This window comes from Typopeltis vanoorti, chromosome 7, assembly GCF_054136105.1.
Source record: "Typopeltis vanoorti isolate ZY-2024b chromosome 7, IOZ_Tvanoo_1.0, whole genome shotgun sequence".
NCBI classification, from domain to species: domain Eukaryota; kingdom Metazoa; phylum Arthropoda; class Arachnida; order Uropygi; family Thelyphonidae; genus Typopeltis; species Typopeltis vanoorti.
This window is the reverse complement of record NC_143555.1, coordinates 29606548-29627743: the sequence shown is the minus strand read 5'-3', so window position 1 is coordinate 29627743 and position 21196 is coordinate 29606548. Positions and strand designations below refer to the sequence as shown.

Genomic DNA, 21196 nt, shown 5'->3' with positions numbered 1-21196 from the left:
TTTTAATTGGAGATCAGCTACTGTATAATAGGATTTATAGGAATTACTGGTCTAAATTAAACTTGCCAAGAGATTATATTCTTGTTTAATCCTTTATTCAAATGTAAGCAAATACTTTGTGTCTGGAGTATCTTCATGACTAAGTTACTTGTATATAGAGACTAATTTCACAACCCCAGGATGCAAAGTACGCATCCTTTACCATAGCAGTAGTGTTCAACCTGCTGATTGTGATCGACAGGTCGATTGCAGAGTGATTTTTGGTCGATCTCTTGTTTATTCCTCCTTACAAATTTAATTAAAACTGAAAACATGATATTTTATTTATCATTATTTTGTATTATTTTTTTCTCTTTAAGTGTATTGCTATTGTTTATTTATTTTTCTTTAAAAAAGTTGGAGTAAATGAATTAATTTGGATCAGTGGAAGTCAAGCAGCGAGCTGAGTGGATACGATTATAAGCAAAGCACATCGTATGCGTTTCGTTTATAATCATGTTTACTCATAACTACATCACACACTTCCTGCTGTTACTTTCAGTTGCTCTAAATTTATCGTTGGATTTACCATTATTTTGTTCGCTAATTGAGAAGTTATAAACATTTTTATTTTAATAAAATATTTAAAGGTTATTTTTTTTTTAATTTGAGGATAATAATGAGTGTATCAAAGAAATCGAAGACATATCATTTTCACAAGGAATGGAAAATGGATTATTTCTTTACATTGGTAAATGGAAAGTGTTGTTGTTTGATTTGTAAGTCATCTGTAGCAATTCCAAAAAAAGGTAATATTGAGAGACATTTTCAATCGCTACATGTGAAATATGATGAAGATTTTCCCAAAAATTCCAAAATACACATATCAAAAATTATAAATTTAAAGGCAGGACTTTCTGGACAATAAAATATGATTTTGAAAGTAATAAATAAATCAATATCAGCTGCTGTTGCATCTTTGAAAGTGTGTCATTTATTAGCAAAAGCAAAAATGCCTTTTACTGCTGGAGAATTAATAAAAGAATCATTTCTTGCAGCAGCAGAATCTCTTTCTGATTTTAAAAATAAAAATGAAATCGTTTCAAATATTAAAGATTTACAATTTTCCAGAACAACGGTTATGAGGAGAGTTGAAATTTTAACTGCCAATTTGAATACTCAGTTAATGTCAGACATTCACCATTATCCATCAACAAGTACTGTGTAGTAAAAGATTAAAAACAAAAGATGTTTTGGATATTATGTTTAAAATTGTAAATTCTGTTCGAGGAAAAGCCCTGCAATGGCAGTTATTTAAATTACAGGCAGATGATGATAGGGAACTTCTGTTGTATAATAATATTTGCTGGCTCAGCAGAAGTAAATTTTTAGAAAGATTTCTTGTATTAATTAACGATATAAAAATTTTTCTTGATGAAAAAGGAGATATTTATCCAGAATTGAGTGATAAAAGATGGTTGTTACACTTATCATTTTTAGTAGATTTCTGTACAAAATTAAGCAATTTAGAGTTACAAGGCAGAGATAAAAATTTAATTGACATGTTAAGTTCAATTAAAAGTTTCCAACAATACTTACTTTTATTAAAGAAAAATATAAATGACCGCAAATTTAGACATCTCCCATATTTATTAAAATTTTTTGAACAAAATCAAGAAATGCTTCACTGTGATTTAAAAGAATTTATTCATGAAATAGAATTAGTTGAGGAAGAAATAAATTCAAGATTTAAAGATTTTAATAAAACTCGAAAAATTTCTTGAAATGATAATCCATTTCAAGAAAACTTGAACATCACAGAAATTTCAAATAAAATTAGTGGGCTGTTTGATATAAACCAAGCTGAAGTAGAACTTGAGATAATAAACATTCAGAATAGTTTACATTTAAAATCAATAAACAATGAAGTAATTTGGAAATATACACATGAAAAATTTGCAATATTAATTGATATTGCACGAAAAATTCTGTCGTGTTTCGGATCGACATGCTCGTCAGAATCCACTCTTTCAAATATGAACGTCATAAAAAATAAATTAAGAAATCAAATAACAAATGATCATTTGGATGATTGTCTGCGATTGGCCAATTCTTCATATCAACCTGACTATGAAAATATTGCGAGGTCCAAACAATGCGAAATTTCACATTAACTTTTTTTTAAATCAACCAGCATTTCCTGTAACTTGTGATTTTGTAATCAATCTGTTGTTGTTTTCTAACTTTGGTTTTCCATAATAGAGAAATAAATATTTTATTCCAATATATTTGTTGTATTAAAATAATTAAAAGTGATAAATGAATTTTTAAATACACAAAGTTTTTAGGGCTGGGAGAGTGGGTCCTCCGAAGTGAGTGAGTGCATTTAACTGCATAGTGGTGCGTAATCAGATATCAGGTTAGGGGAACGTGATCTACATAAGAGAGTAGATTGGTGAATAACTTAGTATAGAAAAGTAGCTCGCATAGTAAAAAAGGTTGAACACCACTGCCATATGCTATGTATACAGCATATATAATATATGCTGTATACTATATAACAAATCTGTTCTGTGTGCAGGCAGGGGTCAAAAGAAAAATAAGCTATGTTGATATTCTGTTTGAATAGCAAGAGGTTGTAATCTTCGAAGAATACTTTGTGGGGAAAGTCATTGATGGCTGGCAGTTCTTCTGAATGGTGCTCTGAAAATATCTGTAGAAGAGGCACAGTGTGGAAACTGAGAAGGTGTTGAAAAGACTGTGAAAGAGAGGTCATCGATTAATTGAATTGTCTTCTTCTGAATGCCATCCAGAATTTTTAGCGTTCTTAATTGCACTATCAAAAAATGTGAGTGCAGTGTTCCTAGACTGGGTGGATTTGTGATTTATACAGTTATTAGGAGAAAGGTGAAAAATAATCCCTTGAGCAACAAATGGTGAGAAGTTATTTTTTTTTTGGAAGTCAAAAATGCTACTCGAGTGATGTTTGTGTCAGAAAGGATAATTGATAAGTGCCATTAAGAGAAGTTTAACTTTTAAGGTTTTAACTGTCAAACTGAACATTATCAGAAATAAATAGAGAAGAAATTTGTAATACAAAAATAGACGGTTATGTTTTGAGAGCATTAAACCTAACTAAACTGTAGGCCCTGCATTGAAGGATGGTATGGAGTTTAGGATACTGATAGTAGATCTGGAAGCTTCAAACCTCTGGATATCTGAAATGTTAAGTGCAACAGCACAAGTCTCTCCAAATCTTTTCCATTTCAGGTATCCAGAGGTGGGTGATGTAGGAAAGGAAATCTGCGGCAGATCTTAACTGGCACAATCCATATTTGCTGGTGACTAATTAGTTGGCTGTGATGTCTGCTAATGTAATGTAAGAACAATAGGGCAGTATGTAATCAGCTGTATATGGGCATGCTTCCATGCTGTGGAGTGGATGTCAACCAAGTATAATATAGTCCAGAAATGATAAAGGACAGTTGTTAGTCCAAAAGATAAAGATATGCTCCTGAACTATTACAAATGGTCTTCTGTGTCTTAGAAGATCATTTGTCAGTCAGAAGAAAGCCAGGTTACTACACAGATCCTGTTTCAAATCGGAGAGTGTTCCTGGAAGTGGTTCATACTCTAGAAAGAATTGCTATGAATTGCAACAGAACTGATAGTGTAGTCCCACATAGATTTTGACACACACACTTCCCTACCTCCTATCTGCAGTAATCACTGACCACTGCAGAGAGTGCAACTGTCACCCTCCATACACATGATGGTCCTTGTTAATGACCTTGAGAACAAGAACAGTTCTGTAGACCTTGTTCTCTAGGTTATTTCATTCCCACTTTTCACTGTGTGTATGTGTAGAGGATATCACTTGTGAGGATGTCATTAACACTATGTGTTAGAAGATTTAGGGTGGGGACAAATGCCAGAGTCCGTTCTGGGGACATGTCTGTACTGTATATAATTTTAATTTTTATTTTTTTCTTAAATATTTGGTATTGCATTGACAGAAATACTACAGACACTTCAAAAGGAGAAAAAATCTGCAGTCTTTCGTTTAACTCAATCAAGAGAGTAGAAAGTTTGTTCAGAGGTTTATAAGCCGCTCTAATTAATCCTGCGTTGTTTTAGATGGTCCAGTCTATTCCATTATGCATTTGATATAAGTTATGCAGGTATATATCTTCTGGTTTGTGTATGGGGGGGGGGGTATTTTTAAGTTCAGCAGAAGTTTTTAATATGTTATTATTTGAATAATTAACTTTTTTACAATTCCTAAACAATATTCACACTTCAATTCATTTTTCAAGAGCCTCCATAGCTTTAATTCTTCTTGGATACTTTCATTACAAGACAATCAGATGGCTCTCTCTCTCTTGCAATCAATCTGTCATAAATCCACACTTATGGGTAAATAGCTACATGCTGCTTAACATCTGCTAGGAATTTTCAGAACCTCAGTATTCAGTGCAGAGCAGATTCCATCCTCAGTATGAGATTTCATCTGGCACTGCCTGCACAGTAGGCTCTGCTGACATTTAAAAAAAAAAAAAAAAGCTTTGCCATGCTCTTTAAAAGAATAATACCGCTCCACAAATTAACTTATATATATATATACTGCATCCAATATTCCCTCTAATTTTTTGCAGCCTATATGCGTATGAAAAAATCTTGTGCACAAGTTTTCTAGTCTTGCATGTGATGTGTGCAGCACACATCTTTGTTAAAATGTCTTGTACATTGTATGCTAAATATTTCTATATTTAGCATATACATGCAGTTTTAAGCAAATTATCACATTTGTCCAGCCAATCAAATTTAAATGAATTTTCAGTTCTTTTCTGTTTTATTTTGGACAGTGATATTTTGAGCATTTAATGCACTAAAACCTAATGTAATATTTCTCATTTTAATGTTGCCCTTTTTTGCTATAATTCTATAAAACTGCAAGTGCTAAATTAATTCATTTAAATTTGCATGCTTACAAAAATCAACATTTTGTAATTAGAATAAAAAGCCAAAAGGCTAGTTTTCTGGCAATTGAATAGATATTAAATGGAACTTACATACCAATATTGTTATATTGGTATGTAAGTTCTTTTCACTAAGTTTTGATATTTTCTAGGTCTACCTACTCACTGATGAGACCACAAAAAAGGTTGAAACCGGTCTGGGTAGTGACCTCCCCTCATAATGTAATGACAGTATTACATCTCCTAGGAGCTGTGTCTTACATTATGAGAGAATATCAAGATTAGTGAGGTAGCTTGCTCCACCTTTGCTTCGAATTGCCTTCGCCGATAGTTTTTCGGCATTGAAACTCATAGATCGTAGTTATCGATCTTGAGTTTCACTTACTGGCTATATAACAATATAGGATTCTTATCCATTTAAAAATCAACATTGTTTGCAGAATTAAATTGACTGTACTGTTTAGAGGATGCTCTACATAAATATCTCTGCAACTTGACATCATCATCAGTTTGTCCACACAGTGCATGCTGAAATGAACTAATTAGTGTATTAAGATGGAATGGAGACATTGGAGAAGTTACTAAATAAAATGACAAGTATGATTTATATATAATTAATTTTTATAGTACATTCATAAATTATCAACCGTGAATTAGATCTGAAATCAAAAATTTTGTGCTTGCAGTTTACTAGGTATGTGTACTCCATTTTGGGCACACACACACAGCTTAGAGGGAACATTGACTGCATCTCTACTTTACATAAATGGCACATCAAATGGATTGGATCTCCTGAAATAATCTGGGATTAGACCATTACTACTACTAAAAGGTTTCTACCCTTCTGAGTGTCTGCTGTGGTAAAGTTATAGACAGGTAAAGATGAGCTTAACTACCTCTGTGTGTGCTTGCGTACACACACACAAAAGAACAGATTAGTACATCGTGTCTAGGATAAAGATGGCATCATCAGATGGAAGAAAGCCAGGTAACTACAAAAAAATCTCACTTCAGATCATACTGTTCTAGGTTGTACTGAATAATAATTGCAGTAAAACTGACAGTGTGATTCTAAGCAAATATAGGTGCACTCTTATTTTACACATGATCTCCATGAAGAGTGAAGCTCTCACTTCTGGCTTTGTGCATGTAGCTGTCCTTGTTGTCTGGGTCTTTTCATATTTTTTTTGTTTAGTGCATCTTTCAGGTGTCTAAATATGCTGGTTTGCACTGGTGGAATGTCTTCTCAAAATCTGCAAACTTCTTTTATTCCCCAGAAGGAGTAGTTGAAGCCATTAACCCTACCTACCTTTTTTGAAGACTAGGATGCAGCCATCCTCCACACACAGCTGGCCCAAGACTACAAGTGTCAATGATTTTCAAAGTCATCTGGAAAGGAGAATACAGAAGATAGCTGCCACCAGTGTTACAATAAGGGACAGTGTCATGATCCTTAACTTTGACACTATGTACATTATCTGCAATGAAGTTTTATGGATGATTTTGAGTTGTGGGTATTAAAAGCTCAAGTTTCTAGGAGAAGGAAAACCTGTTTGTCTTTTGCCAAAACTTAACTAAGTCAGGTACCAACTGAAAAAAGCCTAAAAAAAGTTCCTTATAGTGCTCTTTTTTTCTGTCTGTCTAAAGCTGTGGAAGCAAACTCCATTTTCACTGTGCTACAAAGGCATCCTAGTGAAATGTTGGCATGTAAATGATTTATTTATTTATTCCAGAACATTTCAACATGATTGAATATAAGATGTAAGGAAATTTGAATATAGGAACATAAAAGTTTATTCTTCTTAAAAGCTATCTCAATAGAGAAGAAGTTGATACATTTCGAGTTGGTTTGATCCCATGTGCGAGTTGCTTTCAGATGGATTATATGGGTTTTCTCCTGAAAACTGGATTTCTCAACCAGCATCACAAGATAGGCAATCGGCTGGCATAAATCTTGCCTAGTAGCCTTAATTCCAACCAGTTACTCAACCAACTGTTTATTTTAATTGAAATTCTTCCATTAATCTGAGCACCTTCCTGTTATTCCTCTGAATATATTTCATTCCTGTTTCCATTCAAATGCCATAAATTTCTTTAGGTTTCATTTCATTTAGGTTTAAGTTTGCCTTACTCAACTTGAACAATCTACCAGTATTTATATGGACACATTGCTGCTAAATCATTTCTCATTATTAACAAATTGATTCCATAAAGTAATCAAACCATAGTTGTGTACAGTGCATAGCCTACTTAGAATCAAGTTAAATGTCACTGATCTTTGCATGAGTCATGCAAAGCACCCTACTTAATAGAAGCTTCCTACCTGATTAATTTTCAAAATCTAACTGCTTTCTCGTGTAAATTATCACTAGTATTATCTATTCAGATTTGTCACTTTCACTCCTGGATAGTTCATTTGATAATTCATCCATGTTTCCAACCCCTCGATTATCTCTTTATTAAATATTTCTCACATTTAAGTGGTCTGCTAATACCCAAATTAATGATAAGCCCTAGTGTGCTTAATGTCACATTTTCTTGATATGCTTTTTTGTTCTATTACAAAGAGCAACATTTTGGAACTTGCAACTCCCCCCCCCCCCTTTCATCTTATGCTATATATATATATATATATAGAGAGAGAGAGAGAGAGAGAGAGAGAGCCTCTGTAGCTCAGTCGGTAGGTCTATGTCTGGACTATTATGGAAGCCTTTTGGTCAGAAAGACCTGGGTATGATTCTCTCGTCCATGACGTTAGGAACCTTTATCTGGTTTCTTTCAACTAAAGGTGAGTTAACTGGTCTCATACGGAGGTAGAGGGTTTTTTTCACCAAAACTGGTTTTTTCATCCCTCAGAACAGGCATACTGGTCCCGTGAACACATGAATTTACAGTGATGAATATTTTTTATGATAATGCCACTCACAAAAGATTGTAAACCTATAGCACATTTATATTTTATGGACAGGCTAAGGATTTACAATTTGGGAATCTTGCACTCTAGATACAAAAAGATGTTTTAATTTTTTTTGCAACCACTTCAGACTTTTAATAAGCAGAGTGGTAACCTCCTAGACAGTGAAAATCATCTACCATTTAATGAGATTCACAAACATCTGTGACACAGCAGGATTTTTTGATTGGAGAGCAGAGATGCAATTTGCCTTTGTCCAGTGTATTTCTATTTTTGTAACATTAGTATTGATTATAGTACTGGCACTACTATATTTTGAAATGTGTATATATGAGTAGATCTCCTGTTGATTGGCAGCGACGAAATCCATACCCGTGGTCATTTATTAGCTGGGTGTCTTCGGGGTAGTGTAGGAGTTGGGAATTGATGGTCTCCATTACTTTAGACAGGAGTGAGATAGGGCAGTAGTTAGACAGCAGTGATTTGTCGTCCTTCTTAGGAACTAGTCCCAACTTGCCATAACAATGGTGCCGAATATATTTCTTATGTTCTCTGAGGCAGATGTCAATAGATACTTCTCTCTGTCCATAGTATGCTAGGTCCAGGGCATTCCTGGATGTGAATAAAAAGAGAGCATTTCCTTAGGTGATGTGACACTCTTTGAGTAAATTTTTTTGTGGTCTTATGTATTATGGAAGGGAGAGGATTTTGAGTGGTATTTAGTATTTCCTCTATTTTTTTTAGGGATTATAGCCATTGGCTGAAAAAAAAAGTGTAGCAAACAGTTCAGTGGTAAGAGTAGTAGCATTGGAACAGATAGCTCTGGCTCTGTGAGTGTCTTTAGTATACCTGTAAATTGGGGTGGGAGCTGATGACTTTGCCAAATGTGTAGGATGGTAGTGTGATTGTTTGTGCAAATATCTTTTAGTAAGTATACATTTTCTGTACCAAAAAGGATAATAAACCATTTGGAAGGTTTATTATCCTTTTTGGTATTTTTAGTATATATATTTTTAGTATGTTAGCTATTTAAATGCCTAAAAATGTATCTAGTATGTCTGGACCATATGACCAAATACCAAACATATCATCTACATAGTGCAGCAAAACCACTAGTTTAACATGGCTCTGTGATGAGTGCTTAGTTCTGTAAGTGTTCTCTATAGAAATTAGCCAAAGGGAGAAGTGGTGAACCCTTTCCTTAGTTGTCCCATCTAACTGTTTATCTTCTTATGTGAAATAACCAGCATATACTGTAATGAATAATTCAAATATACCTGGATGGAAATGAGACTTTATCAATTCAAGGGTTTCATTTCATGGTACATTAGTAAATAGCGAAGTAATGTCAAAAAGTTAAGCATTATACTTTTTAAGTGAATAGAATTTCTTACATATAAAGAGAAATACCTGTAAATGGGGGGGGGGGGATGACTTTGCCAAATGTGTAGGATTGCTCTTAATATCAACAATTGGTCATAAGGGTGTATTTTGTTTTCGAACTTTTGGCTCCATGTGTTCTGGTGGCTTTACATGAAAAGGCTCAAGTTTGTTAGCAGTTTCTTTAGGCCAAAAAAAGTAACTTTTTTTTTCCCAGCAGTTTATGAACATTATTTTTTTTTAATGTTCGTAATTTTTTTAATGCTTTTAAAATTAACATTATTAATTTTTTACCACATTAGTGTTACCTTTGTCTTTTGTTTTAACAATGTTATTGTATAGTTCTTTTAAGGCAGTGATTTCTTTTGTAGGATATTACTTTTGGGATGCTTGGATTTGACCAGATGTTAAGTACATCCAAATGAATGCTACTGGTTTAATTGGAGGCAGGTTGTATATTCCTCTTTCAACAGATGCCATTATTTCTACTTCTGGAACTTTTTTGGAGGCAAATGAGACTATGGACCTGTTGTGCTTATGCCAGGACAGGCTAGATGTAAAAGTCAATCCAAGAAGTGAGAACTGATCCCTGTTTGATGAGCAGGATAATGTCAGAAATGAGGGAGGGAGAGTGAAGCATGATCTTCTGGGAAATGAGACTGAACTGCATTTTGGTGACATTGAAATTAACTAGGTTATTCTCATCCCCTTGAGAATGGCAAGAAGATCAGTGTTTAAGGCATTGGTTAAAGAAGATCTTGAAGTGTGAATTACCTGATCACTAAGGTTTTGAATATGAAAAAGAGGAGCAGAGAGTACTGTCATCAGCAAAGCTGTGAACAGGATTGGATGTTGCAGAGATGAGATCATTGACATATAGAAGGACAAGTGTATGTGAATGTATAGAGGTACACCATCATTGATTGGAAAACTTGAAAGGAAACCATTCACCATTACTGATGCCAGTAATGGTGATGTCACATTGTAACATCAGGCTGTAGAGTGGTGGAAATGTGGGACAGAATTGCATTCCATAACTTGGAAAGAAACCGGAGGGCTCGACAGCCATTTAAACAGGAGACAAACTTAGTGCATTTTGCTATTACAAAGTAATCTCTGTAATTATTATTATTATTTATTTATTTTATTTTATTCTTGCAGTTGTTATGAACTGTCGTATAAATTGAGTGAGAGGCTGAAGTTTTTGACTTGAGCCATTAAACATATGCTAAAGTTTCGGCACAGTTGTTGAACTACGATTTGGACAAGAGTCGAGAGTTTTGATTTAGAGTGAGGGATAAAAACATTCATCCCAGTGAGAATAATATCATTATTAGATCCGAGCAGGTTCTAGGATTAGAAGAGGAAAAGCAGTAATTGGCACCATTATAGTGTCACAGGTTGTTAGGCTAAGAATGACCAGGAAAAGGAAAAACTGTAGAAAACAAAACATGGACAAGGTAATGGTCAAACTTGCCAAGAGGAGAGCTAACATTAAGGTAAGGATATCTCAAGCTGAAGTATATCATATAAATGAGATTCCCTCTCTGAAAATGATGAGGATTATCAAAAATTATGACAGGTTGGTGAATGGTGTGTTAAATCATTACTGATAGCAAATAAATCAGCTTCTGTTCTAGCTTGGTCTGTAAAGTTGAAGGGAAACCAGTATGAATTATGGATGTTGAAATCACCTAGGAAGATCATCTCACTATTGAGGTAATTAGATTGTGTGTGTGTGATTGACATTCATATATAAAGAGTCAAATAAGTCAGTGAAGTCAGAGTTAGGAGAACGGCATAGGCAGCAAATGAAGTAACAAAGTTAACCTTGGGCATTGGATATCAGATCTTACAAATTAGCAAGTATCCTGTTTGTAAAAGTAGGCGAATGTAGTGAGGAAATCTGAGGCTAGTTGTTGCAGAGAATGCCAATTGTTGTTCAGTGATGAATAAACATCAAGTTTTGATGTGTACTTTGTGGTGGTGGGTCACATCATTGATATTAGTGTTGATATCTCGGTTGATAGTTTTCCCTACTTAAGCATTCCAAAATAATAATTTTAATTTCTTTTTCTTTCAGTGTCCATGTTTCACAGCCATATGTCAATATAGGAAGAATACATTGGTTGAAAACTTTCCTTTTTCAGGCATGATGGTAATTGGCTTTTGAATAGTGACTAATTTTCCAAATACTTTCCACCTAAGCATTATGCATCTTTTTAATTTCATCCATAATATTTTATTCCATTGATATCCATTGTCCTAAGTATATGTCATAATCTATTGTTCAGTTTCATCATTATTGATTTTTATTATTTCTGGTTGTACGTAGCTACTTGGGTTTTCTTTAGATTTATTTTTAGGCCAACTGTTTTACTAGCAATTTAGAGTTCATGGATATAAGTCTGTAATTCATGTGCAGTTGAAGTAAAGATAATTATGTCATCTGCAAAACATAAATGGCTTAAATATCTTCCATTTATCTTTGAACATTTTCTTCCCAATCAAGAAGCTTGAATATTTTTTCTAGGCATGTTGTGAATAGTTTTGGAGATATTGTGTCAACTTGTCTTATACAACTCTGTATTTCCACAGTAGAGATGTCTCCACTGAAATAAACAGCTACTGTTGCATTGGTATTTGCTGATTTGATGGTCCTGACTTATGACTCCTCCACTTGCTGGTTTTGTAATCCTTGAAGTATTGCACAAGTGTTTACCGAATCAGAGGCTTTCTCATAATCAATAAAACCAAGGCAGTGGTAGTTGGTATTCATTACACCATTTGATAATCTGTTGTACAACATGAATGTGGTCCATTGTGCTATGAACGGTGCCACTTTGAAAGCCTGCCTGTTCTTTTGATGGTGCTAGGTGTAGAGTTGCACAAAGCCTATGAGCCAAGATTTTTGTAAACCACTGATAGTAGACTGGGTTAGTCAATAGTATGTCAAGTCTTCTACTTCATCTTTATTGTGTATCAGAATAAGAGTAGCCTTTTTTGATATTCTTGGTACCACATAATATCTTTAAATGGGGGATTTGAATGAACAACATGCTGTGGGATAGTGCCTATACCTGGCATCAGAGGGTGTGTTGTAGAGCATATGCTCAACAACGATAATCCATTTAAAAAAAAAAAAAAAATGGGAAGCAACCCCTCCCATATACCTACCTATACATTCACTGCCAAACTTAAGTCTGCTTACCCTCTTCTCACTGTTTAAGTAGGAAATTTGACAATTTATATGGGAGTGACCATTTTCCCATGATATCCCTGAATGGGCAACCATATACTACATCATCTGATCAAAATGATGTAGTATATCTGAGCAAGCTGACTGGCTCACATTCTCTTCCTTAGCAGAATTTGATTCTGCAACATCCTTTTCATCACTGATGGAGTGAATTATGTCACAGAGTGTGTTATAACAAAGGGGGGGGGGTTACAGCTGCATTAACTAAAGCATCTGGTCAGTTTTCATTTTTCTCTAAACCATGGTGGAATGCTACATGTACATCAGCCAAGGAAGCTCAAAACCAAGCTTAGAGTATCTGCTGCAGGTACACCCTACAACAACAAATCTGATTGCTTTCGATCAAGTGTGCCCATGCCTGAGCAAGATATGTCCATTGTCATGGTCTTCACCTGACAGAAAACTAAGACTAGGACACTTTAATACATACCAGTTGCAACAAAAGCTAAAAGCTTGTATTTGACAAAAAAATTGATGTTTCTGCCTCATATTATGCCAGTTGCTTGATAAGTGCCATATAGTGATGAACATCTTTTACACCTTAACTTCCAACTATTGAGGTACTGACAAATGTTCTTTGCCCACTTACATCATCCATTTCTCAAATCAAAACTTGATTGTGAGTCCCAAGTTTCTGCCTCTTCCAAGGACAGAATGCTACAGTTGGACTCTATCCACCATCAAGTAATCAGAATTGCAACCAGAACAGTTTAAACTTCACTTATTCCTAGTCTTTATATTGAAGCAAATAAACCGCATTTGTTTCTTTGTGCCGATAACTGTCCCTGTTATGTGCAACTAAAATAAAATCTCTTCAGACCATCTCATGTAGCCAGTTAATTTTTGTTTACAACAGGAGAATTTGTGCATTACTCATCAAACTGCCATATGTCCCTTTTGGTTTATGAATAAAAGCATTGCTAGTAGACAGCACTACAGGGATGCCAGCTATTAAACATATTAACATTGTGTCATACCCTCATGCAGCTTTTCTTTATGTAGAAAGTTTTTTTTTTTTTTTTTTTTCATTTTGTTAATAAGGAGATTATAATGGAAAGAAATATTCTTGTTTTACCTATACTCAGGCTTAAACAGTCTGCACATGAAGTACAGGATTAAAAGAGGAATATTATATTCCAGTTGTCTACCAGTAGCTGTTTAGCTCTTTCAAGTTCACAGAACAGAATACATTTGATTTTGCCCATCTACACAGATAGTTCCCAATCAGATTAGTGGGATATACATCTGCCTTTGCATATAGCATGATATCTAGTTCAATCCTGCTAGAATGTGCCAACTTTACTGCTGAGCTATATGCCATATGTCTTGCATTGAACTACATAAAATTGAAACACTAGCAAAGGTATCCGTACACTTATGAAGCTCTATAGGCAATAAGAAGTTTTGGTATACCATCATCATCCAGTGTTATTATTCGACCACAGATTAGAAAACCGTTGGCACTACTGCTCCTGACAGAAGAAGGTAAATTCATTCCGATTATAGGGTATTCAACCCATCTCATGGGATGAGTTTATATATTATTACACATAAGAAAATTAGTTTTTCTTTTATGAAAATTTTACATATAGTATTAGATTTTTTTTTTAATTTATGAAATGAAAAATAATGTAAGTGAAATTTTTAAGAAAGTTTTGTATAAAAAATAATAAATAATTATTATTATACAGAAATACAATCCTTTTTTCTCCTCCCTGAAACAATGTATTGCTCTCAAATAGTGCATTCTAGATAAAACTGTTACTTTGTTCCATGATAAGGTTCCTTTTTTCTTGTGACTTTTAGAAACAAAATCCGATTTCATTAAAGATTTCAAAATTTTCCTTAAAGTTTCTCTATTCCAAGGAAAATTAATTTTTTCTTTCAGCACAGGAATCATTACACATAAGAAATGTGTAATGGGGTAATTTTTAAGAAATTACCCCATTACCAAGAATTATCCCATTTTAAGAAATGGGGTAATTCTCTACCAATTTAGGAACAGTTGGCACTTTTTTCTCGACCATGTAAAATTCATGAATAGTTCTTCATGTAACATGACATTCAAAGCTATGTTTTCAATGTTTTCTTTCCCTGGCAGTTTTTAAGGGATTTATATTTGGACTTATCTTCACCTTTTGATTCCCTATGCATTATTTTAATAGTTGACTCTGATACGCCCATCATTTCACTTGCACATTTTGTGGTCTGAAAAATTGGAACAAGGAGAAATGTTTAACACCAAGACTTGTATGGTGAATCTAGTACCATCAACAAATAAATATGAACAAAAATCAATGCATAAAAGCAACAACAAAAATTAAGTTAGTTCAGGACAGTCAGGAAAGCACATGATTTCATGTGTTGATGACATATTTGTACATCCCTTATTCCTTTCTCCCCTTCAACATGAATTGACTCTTCTTGACACTCTGCCAGCTGTGGTTCTCTCAACTATGGGCAGACTATCTCTGATCCAGCATCTGTTCTCTTAAATCCAAAACCACATTGAGATTAAGGAAGGAAACTGAAGTTGCAGACTACTGCTAGGTCAGCTCATTCTCTAAGATATCACCCGCCTTTCTATTATTCTATAAACTGGTATCCCAGTCACAAGCGATATGCAATAGAGACTAGCGACAAACTTACCAGATTGTGCAGTTTAGTCTGTGTGAGGATTGTAAAGAGGAAGTTGTTCTTGCTCACCTCTGCATAGGTAAGTCACCTCACACACTCCTTCCTATTGAGGGATGGCATGCCTTTGTGTGAGTTCCTGGTTCTGCTTTATCCATCATGCATATCCTAATCAAGTGTTCTCATTTTGTCGATAATTGCAGTTACTATTTTTAGTTCTTTTGATAGCCTGCCTAAGACTTAGAATCTGTCTGAATATATATTATTCCTCTGGTGTTCATTTGGTTTTTAAGTTTCTTCAGAGGATTAATATCTGTAATTGATACAGATTGTATATATAGTTGTATGTATAAACTATATATTACTCTCCAAGGACTCGTTGTGAGACTCGCATACCTACACACAACTCTCCGTCTTCCCTATTTAATCTTCTAACTGTGCACAATGATAATACACCCATCAACACACACACAATGCCATCTGCTACTCATGACCACCACCACCCATAGTATTATTTTTCTGTAAATTGTGTATGTTCTCTTGGGCAATTTGCCTCTATGCAGAATGAAAAACCAGAGTTTCCAGGAGGAAAAAATCCTGCTGACTCAGCATGAGATCGGCTGACCCATCTTCAATTGAATGAGCTCACATAGAGATTCATCTTATCATAATAAGAATCAAATTCAGGTCTTTTCCATTTGAAGGGTGCAGTATCTTTTTATTTAACTAATAGTTTCCTTGTACATAAGATTTATTTAACTATTTATTACCTTTCAGCAAGATCCAATGTTATATTGTTCTTTATTAAAATATTTATTGCTTTTCCCCTTGTAATAAGAAACACTGTCTCTTAGTTGTTTTCTTGTACATATTATTACTTCTATACTACTCAAATTCTTATAATGTGCATTATGATGTTTGCTATCCTCATGTCTGTAAACACTAAACAAGCTAAACCTTTCTTTCCTGAATACACTGTACACATCACATTCTAATTCTATAAGGGTATTCTCCGATTTTAGGTAGGTCTCACTAATGCCGATCATTTTTTGACTTTGTATCATTTACTGTTGCCAATAATTCATTGATGTTATTCCTGATGCATATATGACATTACTGAACATTGAATTAGTTATCGTTAATCTTTTTTTTTTTTTTTTTTTAGTCTGGAGATAAGTCAGTTGTTATTTATGAAAAAGGTTGTGTGAGAGCTGGAGAGGAATGGATAGAAGTCAATCTTGTTCCAGTAGCTGGAGCAGCAGTGGGCATTGCTGTATTACAAGTAAGTAATTAAAAAATAAATGAATGCCTTCATATGTATTTTTAAAGTGTAATACATAAACTAAAATCTGATTATGCTTACTACTGTAATAGAGAAGAACTATACACCATTCATTGTAGTTGTTCCTAAAAACCTCTGCACTCAGATATATTACTCAAAGACTGGTGAAAAAATAGTTATATTCTTCAGCTCTAGAAAGTATTCTTTTTAAAATTTCATTACCTTGATGGACCCGTGTTTCATTCAGGATTTCTCCATGAGTGCAGGTCACAAAGTTGCCTCCAATGATCTCGATCCTCTCTCTTCCATGTTATACCCATAGATTTCACTAGGGGATCTTCCCATCTTGTAGGTGGTCTTCCTGGTTTTCTCTTTATTCTTGGTTGCCAGTTGAGTATTCTATATGTCCATCTGTTATCTTTGAGTCTGGCCATGTGACCTGCCCATCTCATCTTGCTTTCATATACTGCAGTTACCACATCACATCTTTTATGCCTGATCTCTTTCTTAGTTCCGTGTTTCTACCGTGTTCCATTCTGCTGATGTTACAAATCCTGCTTTCTATTGTTGCACACTGAGTTATTCTGAGAGTCTCTTCTTCTTTTCTTGTCATGTTCCATGTTTCTGATCCATATGTGAGTGATGGTAGAATATCACTATTAAATAGTTTTGCCTTCAGAGAGATGTCAAGATTTGGATCAATAAGTGTTTCTTTTAGTCTGTTCAATGATAGCCATGCAGCTTTCTTTCTTTTTGCTAGTTCTTCAGATAAATCGTTATTAATTTTTATTGTTTATCCTAAGTACTTGTATGAGTCAACTTGTTCTATAGGGATGTCAATACATAGGTGACTGTCACTTGTGTAGATGTTTTATCCATTTTGTTTTTTCTAGATTCATTTCTAAGCCTATCTTACTGCTGTTTGTGTATACTTTTTCACCCATTTCTTCTAGGTCGTTTGGGTTGTGGGATATCAGTACTAGATCATGGGCAAACATAAGAATTTGTAGCTTTTCACCATCTATGCTTATTTCTCCGTTTAGGTCTATTTTTTTCAGAATGTATTCTGAAGTGCTGGTAAATAGATTTGGGGAGATCACATTGCCTTGATGGACCCCTGTTGATCTAATAGGGTTATTTCTGTGGTCTGATTTTTGTTAATTTCTTTTATCATGTGGATATAAGTAGGGTCCACATTTATTTCCAGTAAGGCACTGATGACTGCATTGTGTTCTATGGTATCAAATGCTTTTTTTAAAATCAATAAAGAGAAAACATAGAGGGATTCAGTATTCTCTGCATTTTTCTGTTAGTTGTGAAATGACCTGGATATGATCTGTTGTGGAGAAGCCTCTGAATCCTGCCTGCTCTCTGCTGGAGTTGTCTTCTAGAGTGTTTTGGATTCTGTTCAGTATTACTCTGTTCATGATCTTATATATGTGAGAGAGAGTAGACAGATTGGATGATAGTTTTTTATGTCTTCCTTGTTCCCTTTTTTGAATAGAAGTATGGTTTTTGAGGTTTTCATTCCTCTGGAATCTTTCTTTCTTTGAAGTACCACGTGAATCTGGCAGCCAAGGCTTTGAAAGTAATTGGTCCACCTTGTTGGATTTCTTCAGCCTTAACATGATCAAGTCCTGGGGCTTTACCTTTACTCATTTTCTTAAGGGCATGTTCTATTTCTTCTGGAAGTACATCTGGTATATTGCTTGGTTTTGGAATGATAGGTTCTGAAACTTGGCACTTAGTTGCATAGAGATCATTATAAAAATTCTGCACAATTTCTTGTATCCTTTTTCTATTAATATGTGTTTCTCCATTTTGATCATGTAAAGCAGATGGAATTGACTGTTTAAAATTTAAGTCTTTCTCTATTTTTTTCAGGCTGGTTTTTGCCTGCACTGCTTCTTTTAATTTTTGTATCCTGAAAGCTTTGTAGTCTTCTGGAATTTTTTTCAGTAGTTCTATAGTTTGAGGTGAGAGTCATTCTCTTTTCTTTTGTTTCACAGGAATTTATGATTTTTTCTTGCACTTGTTGAATTTATTAATAAAGTCAATATAGTCATCATTTATGTAACACTTTTTAATAGTCCATTTGGTCTCTTCTATGTACTTCCTGAATTTGTGGTAGTCTATTTGTTTAGGTTGTCTTTTATGGGTTGATGTTGTTCTTTTTTGTGGTCTATTCTTATAATGGCTTTGAGGAGTCTGTGGTCAGAATATATGTAGAAGTATGTTTTGCCTATGTACCAACATTTTGTACCAATCTTTTACAGTCTGTTAAAATGTAGTCAATTTCATTTTTTGTGTCTCCATTCAGTGATTGTCAAGTCCATCTACTTAGGCGTTTGTTGAAAAAAGTGTTCATGATAAAGAGTTGTTCAGCTGCAGCAAATTCAGCTAATCTCTATCCTCTTCTATTTCTTTCTCCTTGGCCATGTGGTCCTATAAACTTTTCATCTTCTTTTCCACATCCTATTTTGGCATTAAAGTCACCAACAACGAATGTGTATGGAAAAACTTTTATTGGGATTATATTGATCAAGTGTATATAATAAACAACTAAGTCTGTTGGCATCTTCAGGGTACATAACTGATGTAAGGCACTAAAAAGTAAAAAAACTGTTACAGACTAAAATCAACCGATTCCAATTATATTAAACAAAGAACAGAGCATGTATAATACATTCATAGAGCATGGATGATCTCACTTGTTGTTATTTAGGAACGTTCTATAGTTGGCACTATAATTCAGTTCTGGCGAGTTGAAGGATCTGATAAGGGTCTTCCAGATCACGGGCAAGATTAGTCCTTGGTTCCTGTTAAGGTTTTGTGTACAGCGGGCAACTGTTGTGGCCTCCTTAAAAATTCGGGAGCGGAAGTCCTCCTCCATGTAAGGAATTGTGCTTCTATCCCACTCTATGGTATGGTTTGTTCTTGAGAAATGAAAAGCCAAACCTGGTTTTTCTTCTCTGTTATTATTGACGTCACCTATATGTTCTTTTTGCCTAATTTCAAGGCTCCTTGAAGTTTGGCCGATGTAATTCAACCTGCACGAGTTGAATTACATCGTGCGGGTTGAATTACATCGGCCAAACTTCAAGGAGCCTTGAAATTAGGCAAAAAGAACATATAGGTGACGTCAATAATAACAGAGAAGAAAAATCGGGTTTAGCTTTTTATTTCTCAAGAACAAACCATACCATAGAGTGGGATAGAAGCACAATTCCTTACATGGAAGAGGACTTCCGCTCCCGAATTTTTAAGGAGGCCACAACAGTTGCCCGCTGTACACAAAACCTTAACAGGAACCAAGGACTAATCTTGCCCGTGATCTGGAAGACCCTTATCAGATCCTTCAACTCGCCAGAACTGAATTATGGTGCCAACTATAGAACGTTCCTAAATAACAAGTGAGATCATCCATGCTCTATGAATGTATTGTACATGCTCTGTTCTTTGTTTAATATAATTGGAATTGGTTGATTTTAGTTTGTAACAGTTTTTTTACTTTTTAGTGCCTTACATCAGTTATGTACCCTGAAGATGCCAACAGACTTAGTTGGTGAAACTAGTTGGTATGACTTAGTTGTTTATTATATACACTTGATCAATATAATCCCAATAAAAGTTTTTCCAGAGCTTTTTGGTCAAGAAAATTATTCGTTTTTTAACGAATGTGTATGTTGACTTGTAATTTAATGCCTGTTCAAGATTCATGTAAAAATTTTCTATTTCTTGATTATCAGCTACAGATGTTGGAGCATAGCAGGATATTAATTTTATTGTTATATTGTTCTCTATTCCAATTACGAGTACACCTATTCTTTCAGATATGATGTTACAAGAAAGTATAGACTTGGTGAGCTTAGATTTAACAATGAAGCCCGCTCTGCCTTGTTTGCCATTGTTTGAGGATGCTCTGAGGAGTATCTGTGAGCCATTGTACCATCTTGCTGTCAGTTCTTTCAATCTTTTTGAAAGAACTGACAGATATATTACTCAAAGACTGGTGAAAAAATAGTTATATTCTTCAGCTCTAGAAAGTATTCTTTTTAAAATTTCATACAAAACCTTAAAAAAAAACTCTTAAAACATTGAATTGCACTGTTTTATTTGCCATCATTTACTACAAGAAAATAAGGGCTTATAAAAATTTGATAAGTCAGTTAGCTTCTCTACAAAAAAGTTTAGTAGAGAACCTAAAAAATTTTAGAAATTGTTTCTTAAATTCATCATAAACTTTTCTTCCTTTCCATGACAGCCAGAATAGAGATAGCATGGTATCCATTTAGTAATTTTTATGAGATGTAAAAATTACATCTCATAAAACAGTGTCATATCTAAAAACATTGTGTTTTTGTTATACTTACTGTATTTAGCTTTAAATAAAAAAAATAAACCTATATATAATTAATGTGATTTTTATTGTTCTATTTTACAGTTGTAAAATAATTTTTACATTATATCACTAGAAATCTACATTTATCATGTTGCTTGTCAGAATCACTCTACATGTACAAATTCTAAAACCAAGTATGCTTAGGACTTGGAGTCTTCTAGGATTTGAATGATGATAATATAATACAGTAAATTCATCTAGCAACTGAAAGTTTCATATTTGGTAGATGGCAAAAATAAGTAACAAATGAAAATAAGACATCCTTAAAATATTCAAATAAGCTCATATTACAAACAACATATAAAGATGATAAATAGCATAAGTAAGTAATTGACAACTGTTCTCAGTTCGTCATACCCAGATGCAA

The 21196-nt window shown here is 34.2% G+C and overlaps 1 protein-coding gene across 2 annotated transcripts in view; it reads left to right on the top strand.

The window, feature by feature from the left end:
• LOC150104546 (tetraspanin-5-like) overlaps positions 1-21196 on the top strand; it is a 231114-nt gene that overhangs the window by 126104 nt on the left and 83814 nt on the right. For both annotated transcript variants that reach the window (XM_090395760.1, XM_090395761.1), the window contains exon 7: positions 16311-16427. In XM_090395760.1, coding sequence (XP_090251886.1) covers positions 16311-16427 — 117 coding nt within the window. The remainder of the gene's footprint in view (positions 1-16310; positions 16428-21196) is intronic.